Below are 12,459 nucleotides of genomic sequence, written 5' to 3'. Positions count from 1 at the left end.
TCCCTTTCCAGAGCTGCAGTTTCTTCTTCACCCTAAACCAAAGTCCTGTGTTAGTCTCTGATTACTGTCCATTGACTTGGGAAAGACTAGAAGCAATTATATTTGGGGATTAGAGAAATTAAGTCTCAAGAGACATGGAACCTTTCATCTTTTTAATGCTTTTGATTGTGTCTTTCTGTTCTGTGTGCCACCAAAGTAATAACATTAAAAAATTTTATATAAGTGAGCTGTGATGGGTGATGGTACAGAGCTGATCTGGTCATTCCATTTATCTATGATTCTTAGCACATTAAAAACAGCCACAGGGAAAGTCTTAAATGCATGCATGCATCCATCATCCATCCATCCATCCATCCATCCATCCATCCATCCATCCATCCATCCATCCATCCATCCATCCATCCATGCATCCATCCATCCATCCACGCATCCATCCATCCATCCATCCATCCATCCATCCATCCATCCATCCATCCATCCATCCATCCATCCATCTATCCACCGTCCATCCATCCCATATTTTTTTATATATCATCTCCATCAGAAAGAGTTTCTTAGCAATAAAGATCCTCTATCTAGCTGCTTGTGAACATCCTGCCTTGCTTTTCAACAAATGGCATGGGAAACTCTTCCAAGGCCAAAACACATGAATGAGATTTATTAATCCTGTGGCCCCTTGTCAGTCATGACAATGTTAATAATCCATAAACCATGTCTAAACCATACACCACGTCTCTATCCCATGTAACAAATGCATCTCTGGCAGATGAATAATAAATCCCATGTGCACTCTGCTCCCTCTTACACCAAGAACACCCCAGATTTGGGGCAGCTCTTTCCAGCTACCCTGTCTCCTTCTTGCTTCCCGCTCTGGGAGGAAGCTGACGCTGCCCCAGTCCCTGCCAGGCCCAGCTCCAGGGTCAGTATTTGTCACTGTATCTGCAGTCGGGGTAGCGGTAGGCGAAGCGGGAGTCGCAGGAGCGCAGAGGTTTCAGGATCCCTGCCAGCTCCGCCATGGCCTCGCTGGCACCGCCGCCACCATCGCCGAGGCCGCGGGCACAGCGCTCCAGGAAGGCGTCGATGCTCTCCTGCACGGGGGACAGGAACTTCCCCGACAGCAGCTTCGGAAGGAGGTCTTGGCACACCATGACGAGGCTGTGCTGGTCCCTGATGGAGTCACAGGGCACTAACGCAGACTGGCAGTCCACAGTCAGGCAGCTGAAGATGTCTTTGTACTCCTGTTGGCCATCGATCAGCTGGCTCCCTGCTGGGGACAATTAAACTGCTTGTTAGAAGCAGAATAGTGAGCTGCTGGACAGCCAGAGATAGCTGAGCCTCTGAGTTAACATGGGGTTTATTACTGTCTAAAGGATGTGACCACCTTTCACTGCAAATTACTCGGTGCTGAAGCTGTGTGTGTGCCAATTTTCTCGCTTTTGAAATATGTATATTTTCCTGAATGACAGAGCTCTTCAGAACTGCCTGTCGGAGGAACTGGAGATGAGTCTGTCAAGTCAAGCTGATGCAGAAAAAATGAGAATTGGAGTACAAATCTAAAATGTGGAGCTCCTACAAAAAACTACCACAAATAGCTAGACCTGTAATTTTTTCCATGTTAACCAAAATCATTACATTGAGACAACAGCTCATCTAGCTGAAGTCAAGTTAACAGTCATAACTGCTGGGATAAGAAAAGGAAATCCAGTGGAAAATTTTCTGACAGCTGCTTCTGAATATTCTGAATACTCAGATGAATGTGTGAGCTGAGGAAAAACCTTTTGAAAATCTGAATATTCAAAATGAAACTGTTAAATTATTGGATGGATAGTCTTTGACTAGCTTTACTTGCAGGAGTAGACCAATGTAACCTGTGAAAATTGAATATTAACCCTTGATTTTGTGTAAAAGTGACAAAAAGGGAGATTTTGTTATTAAAATAAATATATTTGTTATAAAAACATATATAACAATAATATATGTTGCTATAAATAATAATAATAACTATTATTAGTCAATGTGATAAATGCATGTTAAAAGGGTCTAATTTGACCCACTACTGAGAACAAACGAAACTACAAAATTTCTGCTGGCAAATACTGACATTTGCGTGGCAAAAGTTTGAAAAAGAAGGCTTCAAATGAGAGCATTCATCACGCCATGCACACTGAAAGCTGCTGCCAGCTACAGAGTGGCCACCAAAGCACCGACTGCACAAACACAACACCCATCGCCTTCCCGACTCGGAGCCAGGATGGCAGGAGCTGCTGATGGTGAGTGTCTCTGTGAACTTCTCGTCATTTAATTTAGCAAGGGGTGGTGTTTGGTTAATTAAATAAAAACCAAACAAAAACAACCCAAAAAAACCCACAAAAAAACCAAAATAAACCAAAAAGGCAGCAGTAGAGCCAAGGGCAGAAGGGGAAAGATTTGTCTGCCCTGCGTCCTGAGCCCTCCCGTGACAGATGCGTGGCCACGGAGCCCGCTGAGTACCTTCCTCCTTGTCGATGACGCCCAGCGTGCTGGCATCGCGGATGAACAGATGCCCGTTGCTGAACACGCCGAAGGTGCCAGCGTCCACGTGGGTGAAGTAGAAGAAGTAGTTGAGGTCGTTGGTGGCCATGGAGCGCAGCACGGCCAGGAGCTGCAGGGCCAGGTCCGCGGCCACCTCGGGCGCCGCGCCGAAGAAGTCGCGCAGGGGCCGGGTGCTGGCGCTGACCAGCAGGCGCCCGCAGGAGCCCAGGTATCGCGGGAAGGGCCAGCCCTCCACATCGGGGAAGATCTGTGGGAAGCACAGCAATGGGGGCATCATCCCTGCCCTTTGTTTATGGAGCCACCTCCCTCTCAGAGTGCCCTTTCTGGCTCCAAGCAGCAGGGCTGTTGTCGGAACCCAGGAAATTCCTCTGGCTGCCCTGGAGGACTCGCGCCCCAAGATTCCTGTGCCTTTGATTTAGCCCTTAATAAAAACAATTACCAACCTTTATACGAAGAATTACACATCAAGAAAGTTTAAGTAGAATGATAGAGAATTTATCACAGGGTGAAAAATAGATTTTTGAGGTTTTTAGAATGGGGGCTTGGAGTCCCAAGATGGAGGAATTTGGGCGTGCCTTGTCCTTTTTCCTTCTTCTTCCTAGCCTACATCTTTTGGGTGATGTTGGCACTTTTAGATTGGTTTAGAGTAGAAGCTCACTGTCTAACATAGGTGATAGGTATTGGGAAGTCACAGTAAATAATGTACATGTAGTTTTTAGTATAAAAAGATAACACCACCTCTGAGGCGGTCAGTGTGCCTCAGCCCGACCTGCCAGACAGACCTGCGGTGGGTCAGAGAAAGAATTTTCTAGATAAAAAACAATAAACAGCCTTGAGAATGAGAACAGAAAAATCCTGACTCCTTCTTCAACTGCTAGGCTGGGAAAAAGAAGCTTGTACAAATCTCAGAGTCACTCTGACAAGCAGAGATTCTGAGAGGTTGTGGTTTGGTTTTTAAACCACCCTGCAATCCTTCCTCGCACATCAGCTGGGAAAGGTACTTACTACCCCATCCTGGAGAGTTAGGATGCTTTTTTCTTTTTCTTATGGTTCTTTTTTGTAACAGAGGAAGAATCTGGTATTTCGAGACTTATTCTGTAAGAGAGACTAAGTGGAAAGTCCCAGATAATAATAGTTTTCAGATTCATGAAAATTTTAGCCACAGAACAGCTAAATTTAGGTGTCTTTGATGGGTCCCTCATGAGCACTGAACAGATGAAGTCACAGCTTGGAGTTGAGGTAAGGCTAAAGCAGTTTTTGCTAATTGGTGAGAACTGCCAGGCTCATTTGCAAGAGACTTTGCAGTCTCAGGGGCAGAAGTGGTGGGTGTTTGCTCCAGTGGAGACACCTGGGCTGGGCTCCCTGCATCCCTGCAGCTCGTGCCAAACTGTGTGACTGCTGAGCTATGCCAGCACAAAGCTTTCTGTCATTTGCATTAAAGCTCATCTGTGTCCCCAGCACCTCAGACCCCAGCACCTCAGACCCTGCCAAGCCATTATGAACTCATCCAGCTTCATGTTTAAGGTTACTTCTCCCTTCTGCTGTGAAGGCCTTCTGGGCAACTGTGTAAAAATCTAGCTTTTTCTCTTTGGTATCTTTTTCCTCATCTCTTCAAGTTGTGTTCCTGTGTCTTTAGAGAGCTAAGGGCCACAGCTTCATGTGCCAGTGACCCATAACTGGGGTGGCTGAATGACCCCCAGGAGCCTCCCAGCACCATTTCCCCTCCCTTGCACCATGCAGAGCCCTGTGAGATGCTGAGTGCAGAGTGGCCTTGGGCCAGAGATGGATGATGCTGCCACTGGCATCTTTTCTTCATGGAATCATGAAGGGTTGCAGGAACCAGCAGTGAGGACTAAAGGTGGGATGGGGAAAGGTGAGGATTCTCACTTGGACACATAAGGAAAGAGAGGAGCTGCATGCCAGGCAGGTCAGAAGGGGTCCAGGGGAAGGGGGTGAGGCCTCCCAGATCACCACCTTCAAACCCAGAGGTTTGAAACCCAGAGCCAGTTACCAGCAGCAGGCAAATGGAAAACACAAATGGAAACCTCTTTCTCTTCTAGAAACAGGCTGTGAGTTTATGTAATACATTAGCAGTGCAAACCGAACACTTTGAAGTGTTGGGGATGTGCAAAACCCTGGATTTCACAGCGCTCTAGTGCAATAACACACCTGGGGTTCCCTGTCTCTCCCCAGCCTCACAGACTGATGCAGCCCCTCATGAGCCTGCCTGGCTTCAGCACCCCAACCCCATAGAAGAAAAACACTTTTTGAAGGCCAGGGAGCTGACAAGGGCCAGGGCTGGGACTCCTCTTCCCCTGAGGCTGGCACACATCTCATGCAAGGCTTTGCTCGGGAGGGGCTGTGGGGTGCTGTTTCAGGCTGGGGCAGGCTGGCACGTACCTGTAAGAGGATGGGATGTGAGTTCACTGCCAGGGTGTAGAGCAGGCGCAGCTTGTCCCTGTCTGTGAGGTGATCCATGTAGATGCTGCCGGCGTCCGGCACCTCAGCGTAGCGCCGCACGATCCTGTCCAGGAGCCGCTGGGACGGGCAGCGCAGCAAGGGGCTGGGCAGGCCCTGGGAGAGGGGAAAGCCCAGCAGGGATGTCTTATTCCAGCCCCAGACATTGCCATGATCCCAGCAGGGATGTCTTATTCCAGCCCCAGACATTGCCATGATCCCAGCAGGGATGTCTGATTCCAGCCCGAGACATTGCCATGTGTTGGAACCCACAACATTCCTCTGCCCTGGAGGACTCGAGACCCTGACAGGGGGCTCGGAGGCCTTGGCACAGAGTCAAAAACACCTGTGCCTTTGATTTTAGCCCATGGAAAAAACAATTACCAGCTTTGTGCCAGGAGTTACAGATCAATGCTAGTGAATTTATCACAGGGTGAAAATGTAGAATTTTGGGGGTTTTAGAATGGGGGTTCAGAGGCCAAGATGGAGCAATTTGGGCGTGCCTTGTCCTTCTTTCTCCTTCTTCCCAGCCTCCATCTTCTGAGTGATGGTGGCACTTTTGGATTGGTTTAGAGTAAGAACAAAAGAGTGTTATAAATAACAGAAAATAAACAACCTTGAAAACCAGAACAGAAGAATCCTGACTTCTTCTTCAGTTGCCAAGCTGGGAAAAGAGACTCTCTGACACATCTCAGGGCATCCTGACCACAGAGACCCCCGAGAGCAATGTGCTTGAGTCATGCTGGGGTACACACACCTCTGTGCTCGGCCCACTGTGCCCCTGCTTGCTGTGGCACAGTTCCAAAGGATGTGGGCACACAGGGCATCTCACCCTTCCCAGGAGAGGACCTGTGCCACCCAAAAATGCCATTTCCCAACTCAGGTTTCAAGAATGGCCCTCGTTCCTGGGCACTGCAAACCTCATATTCCCCCAACTGCACAGCACCACATCACTCCACACCATGGGACTCTTCCTCCTGCCTGGGTTTCCAGCCCTGGCATTTCTGGTGGAGGCCCTCACAACAGTGAGTCACTTCCCTCGTTAAATAATCTTCGGATCACTTCATTATTTGCTTAACCTGAGAGCAGCTTTCTTGGAAATACTATTTGCTAAGGTCAGTAAACATGCTTTAAAAATGTAAATAAACATTATGTGTGAGTGTAAGCACAGGATATGTTCTCTCTCTGATAAACTCATGCATTAACTATCAAAACCAAATAGCCTGTGTTTATTTTTTGGTAAATAGCAGCAACAAATAGAGAACCGTTGGGCTAATGGAGTCAATTATCACTGTATTTCACCCTTCAGATTTGGAGGTTTGGCTTGTAAAATTGCATGAGCAATCTATGACTGGGATAAACAGCATAGAAAATTATACCTTCATAGTCAAAAATGGCTTTTTTTTTATTTTTCAGTTAGTCTTCCTTAACAGCCAAGGAGACTTTATATATGGAAGGTTGCCCACAGTGGCACAGAATCACTGCCCTGACATGCCTCTGCTGGGGAAGGGAATCAGGTTTTTTAAACCTCTTTATTAAAAATGATCCCAGCAGCCAAATTTGCTCTTTTGAGTTTTGTTTATAATCTGATGGCTGGGAGATGTGCTTCAGAGAGGAAAGGGAGGTGGAGCTCAGGCTGCTCCCTGCCACGCTCCATGCTGGGAGCAAAGATGTGACGCAGCATCTCCCCAGCTCACGTGGCAGCGCTGGGGTAGGTCCTTCTCAGCCCCTCCTGTGCGAGCTGTTCATTTGGCACAAAACACTGAACCACCCAGCCGTGACAAAGAGATGAAGGAACATGGGAAGGGTGAGTAGGACACTCCCAGCTGGAGGAGGAAAGGAGGAATTAGATGTCCCACGCCTCTTCCTCTGCGTCCCTGATGGCCTCGGTGAGATTCCAAACACTCCTGCCTTGGCCATCAGTTGCACAAAACAGGTCCAAAATGCCAATAGCTGGTCAAAACCACCTGAGAAACTCAACCACTACTGAAGTGTTGTTTCATGAAAACCAAAAAACCTTTCTTCCCAAAAAGAAAAAAACTTTTTCAAAAAAAAAAATTCTGCTCAGTTCCTGTTGCAAGTCTTCATACACTCCTCTGGTGTAGCCTTATGAGGAAAATTTTTTCTCAATTAATTGTGTAAAGCCACAGAAGAGGTGCAGGGGGAGGGATGGTTGTGGGTTTCTGCCTTGCAGCACTTGCAGGAACATTGTGGCTGACTCTGTCACTTTCCGTTTGGAGGACATGTGATAAAAAATGAGCAGAACAGAGCCGTGTTAAGTAAGAGATAAATGGTGGAGAAAGTCTCTTGCAGCTCTGTGTGTATGCAAATATTTGCAGCCAAAGTTAGAAAGCCTTGCTGCTTCCAGGAGCCTGCAATGCAAAAGCTGAGGCCCTGAAGAGCACACAGTGGGAACCTAAATCACAGCAGCAGAGAAGGCGTGGACGGTGTAATTAGGGTTTTTCTGAGGTCAGAGCTCATCCTCTTAACATCAATGTGGGCACGTGCTGCCCGTGGGGCTCATGGTTTCCTGAGGAACTGCTCCAGGCACATCCAGGGAGGAGTGGGAGCAGAGGAGCAGGGCTGGGTGCTGACACCTGCCTACAGTTTAATGAAGCTCTGATCCACAAAAACTGGGCAATGGGGCCTTTTGATTTCAGCAGAGACAGTCACCAGCATAAAGCTCAGCACCTGCTTGATTGTTTCAGTGGAGAGGGGTCTCACCTTCCTGCAGGCTGATGGAAACATCTCTACAGCAGAAAAGGAGCTGGAGTTGTAAAAGTGTCAGAGAAAAACTGTCAATGGAAGAAAAATGTGAGGAACACACACTCGAAACACTGGAGATACAGATTTATCTGAGAATGTCTTAAGTCCTTTGCAGTGACTTATCACCCCAGAGAATAAGACCTGACAGACAGCCTGATGTATTGTTTGTGATTGATGTGGAAAGCTTCTTATTTACTTTGATTAAATACCCACATTTCTATATGTGATAGTGAGTACTTCCTGCAAAGCCTGCCTCCACTCAGCTGAGAGATCTTAAACCCTATTACACAGTACAGGATGCATTTTAAACTCCATGGGTTTATGCATATGTAGCACAGACACACCCAGAATTCACTTGGATGTAAAGACAACTTGTGGAAGATTTTTTGCTTTGTTTTCTTTTCAGACAGCCCAAGGAGAGATGGCCCAGACCAGGATCACAGCTGCCTCCTGCCCACAAGCCACTACCTGGGTCCAGCTTCACCAAACTACCAGGTTTAGGATGGATTCCAGGAGCAAACACTTGGATGTAGGTGTGAAAGCACCTACAGCTCTTGGTGATGTGAATACAAGTGTTTCCTTAACTCCCAAAAGAAAGAAGATAGGAATGCCCTGAGAAACTCATCCCCACTGCCAGCAGGTTTATGGAAGTCCCTGATGATGAGGCACTGGGTCAAAGAGGTGGCAGGTGCTGTCTCTGGGAGCCCCAGAGTTCCCATCCTTCCCTAGGATGGACAACTGGACATGTGAGTGAGCTGCTGCCCCTGTGCAGCAAGAAGAGATGAGGACTGGACTCATAATCAGGGTGCTGGTGCATCTGCTGTGGGCAGGATGAGGTGCTGGTCAGCAGCTGCTGGTCAGTAGTTGCTGGTCAGTAGTTGTTGGTCAGTAGTTGGTGGTCAGTAGTTGCTGGTCAGTAGTTGTTGGTCAGTAGTTGGTGGTCAGTAGTTGGTCAGTAGTTGCTGGTCAGTAGTTGCTGGTCAGTAGTTGTTGGTCAGTAGTCTCAAACAGTCCATCCTAGAGAATCCATCTGCAAATGATGGATTTTCACATTGGTACTGCTTTCCTCTCCCTGCCTTCAGCATTTTCCAGGCTCTGCTTTGTAGGCAGGGTTGTAAATTTTCCCTGTGGGTGACCTGTGCTGAAACCAACATGCTTTGTAGCCCCTCCAGCAGGCAAGCACCCAGACTGGTTTGAGGTGATGAGCTCCTGGTGAAGCCCCTGGTGTCTGGGGCTGCTGAGCAGGCTGAGCCCCAGCTCAATCCTGCTCATCTCTGAGGCAGGCTGGATTTTAAGACTGAAGACTTTGCTGCATCCAGTAAAGCTTTTCCTTGTGGCTGGTGCAATAATCGCTGTGGCAGGTGGCTCAGCTGCTGGCTGGGTCAGGCAGGGCAGGCAGTGTAAAGTGGAAAAACATCACTTCATGGTCTGTCATTCTGATTCAAGCACGCTGTGGTTTGTCATGGTGCTCTGTCTATCACACAGAATTACCTGGGCCCATTAGCTTCCCCCAGTGCTGCTGTAGAGGACAAACTGCAGGGGAGGGAGAACAAGCGCTGCTGTGTGACTGCAGCTCTGTGCAGCAGGCTGGGCATCCTGTCAGGCCTTGGGAGAGCTGTTCTTTAACACCTCTGAGAAGAGGGAGAGTGGGTGAATAGAGCCATAAAATCAGTTCTTTCCGTATTTGAAGAGACATGGGAGCCCCAAAACCCCTCTCCAGTGGCTCCTGCTGGGTTACCAATAACCACCCTGGGATGGCCAGGGAGGAGGGAGATCCCCATCCCTGTGGGGCTGGATGGGCTGGGGAGGTCAGACTGTGACCTGTGGTGCCCCACACAGCAGGGCTGGGATGGGGTCTCACTCACAGACTCACACACACAGTATGACTGAAATGTTGTTGCCACTGGCTGTATTTTAATTAAGACCAGTGTGAGACCAGAAGCCATTTTGCAGAGCACATGCCTGATCTTAAAAAGTGATTGCTGCAGAAATTTGGTGATGAGGAAGTCCCAGGGTCTCTGGATCACTATATTTCTCTGTGTAGTCAAATCTATATGCTGTTAGAAGGAATTTAAATTCCAATTTTTGTTCCTCTGATTGATTTACAGAACCAAAGGACTGTGAAAACACGACCAGAGCAATCCTGAGGCTGATGTGCAAAGGTCTGGGCCTCCCTGCAGCCTCCCTTGCCCTTTCCAGCTACAAAGCTGCTAAAAGGGGTTGATGAAATGTCCCGGGGAGTTTGTCACTGGGCACGTCCCCCAGGCTGGCCCTGAGATCCCTTCAGAGGTGCCCTGGAGCTGGCATCAGCTCAGCTCCCACTGCTGCTGAGAATTCCCCTGCACAGGGAGATTCCTGGGAGAAACTGGATAGGTGCAAGGGCAGGGTGTCCCAGCAGGGTCTCTGGTGGTGCTGTGTGTGCACATGTGCATCCCTATTTCTGTGTGTGCCCCTGTGTGCAGCCCTGCCAGCTCAGCTGGCACTTCTGGCTCCGAGAGGGCAGGGTAGGCAAAACTGTACCACATGAAGAGCCTTTTAAGGAGAAGGATTTGGGCTCAGCTGATGATTTAGCTTTGCAGCAGGTCTGAGATACTACAGAGCCACATTTCTCCAGTTACTTTTTCACCCAGCTCAGCAAAATGAAGTTTTAAGCTCCCGATTCCTTTCCTTTCCCTCAGCACTGCTGGGGAGCGGGGAGACAGCAGAGTTTGGCACAAACACCTGGGACACTCCAGCAAGGCTGGAGGACCTGGCAGCCCAACCTGCCCTCCTTCAGGCCCCTGCAGTGCTGCCTGGGGCAACAGGGGTGGCCAGCAGTGCCTGGGCTGCCTGCCAGCCTAAGGAGTTGTCCCTGCCCTCAAGCTCAGGTGAGGGATGCTCTGAGTGGAAGTGATACCCATCCCCTCTCTCTAATGCCTCTCCCAAAGTTACAAAACAAAGTACAGTGTAGCTTTGCTCCAAAAATCTTTTCCCTGTCAGGTGTGGAGGGTACTGACTTCAGGGTGACCTGCTGTGCTGGACTGGCAGTGATTTTGGTGAGTCCTTTTTGGGCACTCCAGGCATAACCCCAGTGCATCCCTCCCTCCCTCTCTCTCCTAAGGGGTGCTGCTCCACAGGGTAACAGTGGAGGAAGAACTAAAGCAGCACAGCTTTAGCACTCACCAAAGCTGAGTGGATGCAGCAAGCAGCTGCCTGTATACAAATATAAATAAAGTCACTTTTTCACAGCCATTTCTCTCTTGGAATGGGAAGAAGTACTGGAATAATCCTTCTTTGTCTCTCAGGTCTTGTTCAGTGCATATCCAACCCCCACCCTGGCCCCTGCCCTTTCCAGGGGTTATTATTGTGATGTTTTGCAGTTGTTTGGGTGGGGTGGGGGGGATGCCCTGTGCTCTGGCTGCCCATTTACCTGGTGGTGTGACCCACGCTCACCGTGCTCCTGTCCTGGCTTCACCTGTGACACCCCAGGACTGTGGGAGAAAGGGCACTGTGCTTCCTTGTGCCTGAGGTCATTTGCTATGGATGGCAGGAGGATGAGTAATCGAGGCTTTGGCTCTGACTGCCCATGCCCCTCGTCCTGCCAGCCACCAGCAAGACAGACCCACACTGACTTGACCCCTGGCCCAAAGCAAAATCGCTTTCAAGGCACTGACCGCCCTTGTGGGTAAAAATTTATGATGAAAAAAACCCCAAAACCCCAAAATGCTGAGACATGATAGAAAACTAGGAAAAAAAAAAGGCAGCAATCTCCTCACTGGAGCTGTTATCACATTTGTGTGCACAGCCTGTTGTCACCCCCGTGCCTGAAGCCACCTGGTGCTGGGAAGGATGAAAGTTTGTCCAGAAAGTCTCACAGATATGTGTGCTTGGCAGAAAGATTTTTGAATGTAGAATCTGAAGAAGAATAGAAATGGAAGCAAGTTTTGATATAGAGGAAAAGAATTGCTGAGCCAATCTTACTGGATAACCAAGGAGGCTAAAGGTGTGTGAGTTAGAAGGGGTTTTATGACTTAAAGCAAAGGATAAACCCACCTCAAACAAGAAGATGTTTTTACTAAGCAGAAAGATAGCACAGGCAAACAAGCCTGCTGATGTTGCAAATAGAAAAAACATAGAATTTTTCACTGTAAGAAAACTGAAAAACATCTTCTAGCTTAAACTGTAATGTACTAACTTTTAGTGATTGGAGAACAGCAACATGAATATGGTAATTACAGTAGCTATGATAGGCTATAGATAAAAGTTAAGGTATAGATTGGTTCTGCTGTATGAAGATGCTCAGCAAAGAAAAGTACAGAATGCATTGTAACCAAAACCAAAGGGTCTCCAGGGCTGCCTGCAGCTGGAGCTGACAGCTGTAGGCACAACTCTGTCACCCACCACCCTGCATGCTGGAACCTCTTGGATGGAATAAACTGCATTTTGGAGAGCTGCATGGAGTCCCACATCTCTCATTTTGGCTCTTACAACCTGGTGCTATGGCTTTGCACAGGACTTCAACCTGCACAAGGAGCCAGGAGCTGGTGCTGGGGCCAAGCCCATCCCAGCCCTGCACAGGCTGTGCCATGGCATTACCTGTGGCTGGCAGGGCTTGGCCTTCAACTGTGGCACTTTTCCTCCCATCAGGGCATCATTTACCTCTCCCCTTTGTCACATGGACTTGGCTGGGGGCACACAAGGCTGCCCCATTGCCACTGACCGGGC

The 12,459-nt window shown here is 48.6% G+C and overlaps 1 protein-coding gene across 2 annotated transcripts in view; it reads right to left on the bottom strand.

Annotated features, from left to right (window-relative positions):
• Positions 1-632: 632 nt before the first annotated feature.
• The window catches only part of DIPK2B (divergent protein kinase domain 2B), a 17,812-nt gene continuing 5,985 nt past the window's right edge, over positions 633-12,459 (bottom strand). Inside the window, exons 3-5 of one of the 2 annotated variants that reach the window (XM_031064161.1) lie at positions 4,933-5,106; positions 2,491-2,779; positions 633-1,267 (exon numbers count right to left, since the gene is read on the bottom strand). In XM_031064161.1, coding sequence (XP_030920021.1) covers positions 921-1,267; positions 2,491-2,779; positions 4,933-5,106 — 810 coding nt within the window. In that variant the 3' untranslated portion in view covers positions 633-920. The remainder of the gene's footprint in view (positions 1,268-2,490; positions 2,780-4,932; positions 5,107-12,459) is intronic. The other variant, XM_005429651.3, reaches the window with a different exon arrangement.

Source organism: Geospiza fortis, unplaced genomic scaffold, assembly GCF_000277835.1.
Source record: "Geospiza fortis unplaced genomic scaffold, GeoFor_1.0 scaffold159, whole genome shotgun sequence".
NCBI lineage: Eukaryota > Metazoa > Chordata > Aves > Passeriformes > Thraupidae > Geospiza > Geospiza fortis.
The sequence above is the reverse complement of the archived record's forward strand: the minus strand, read 5'-3'. Positions and strand labels throughout refer to the sequence as shown.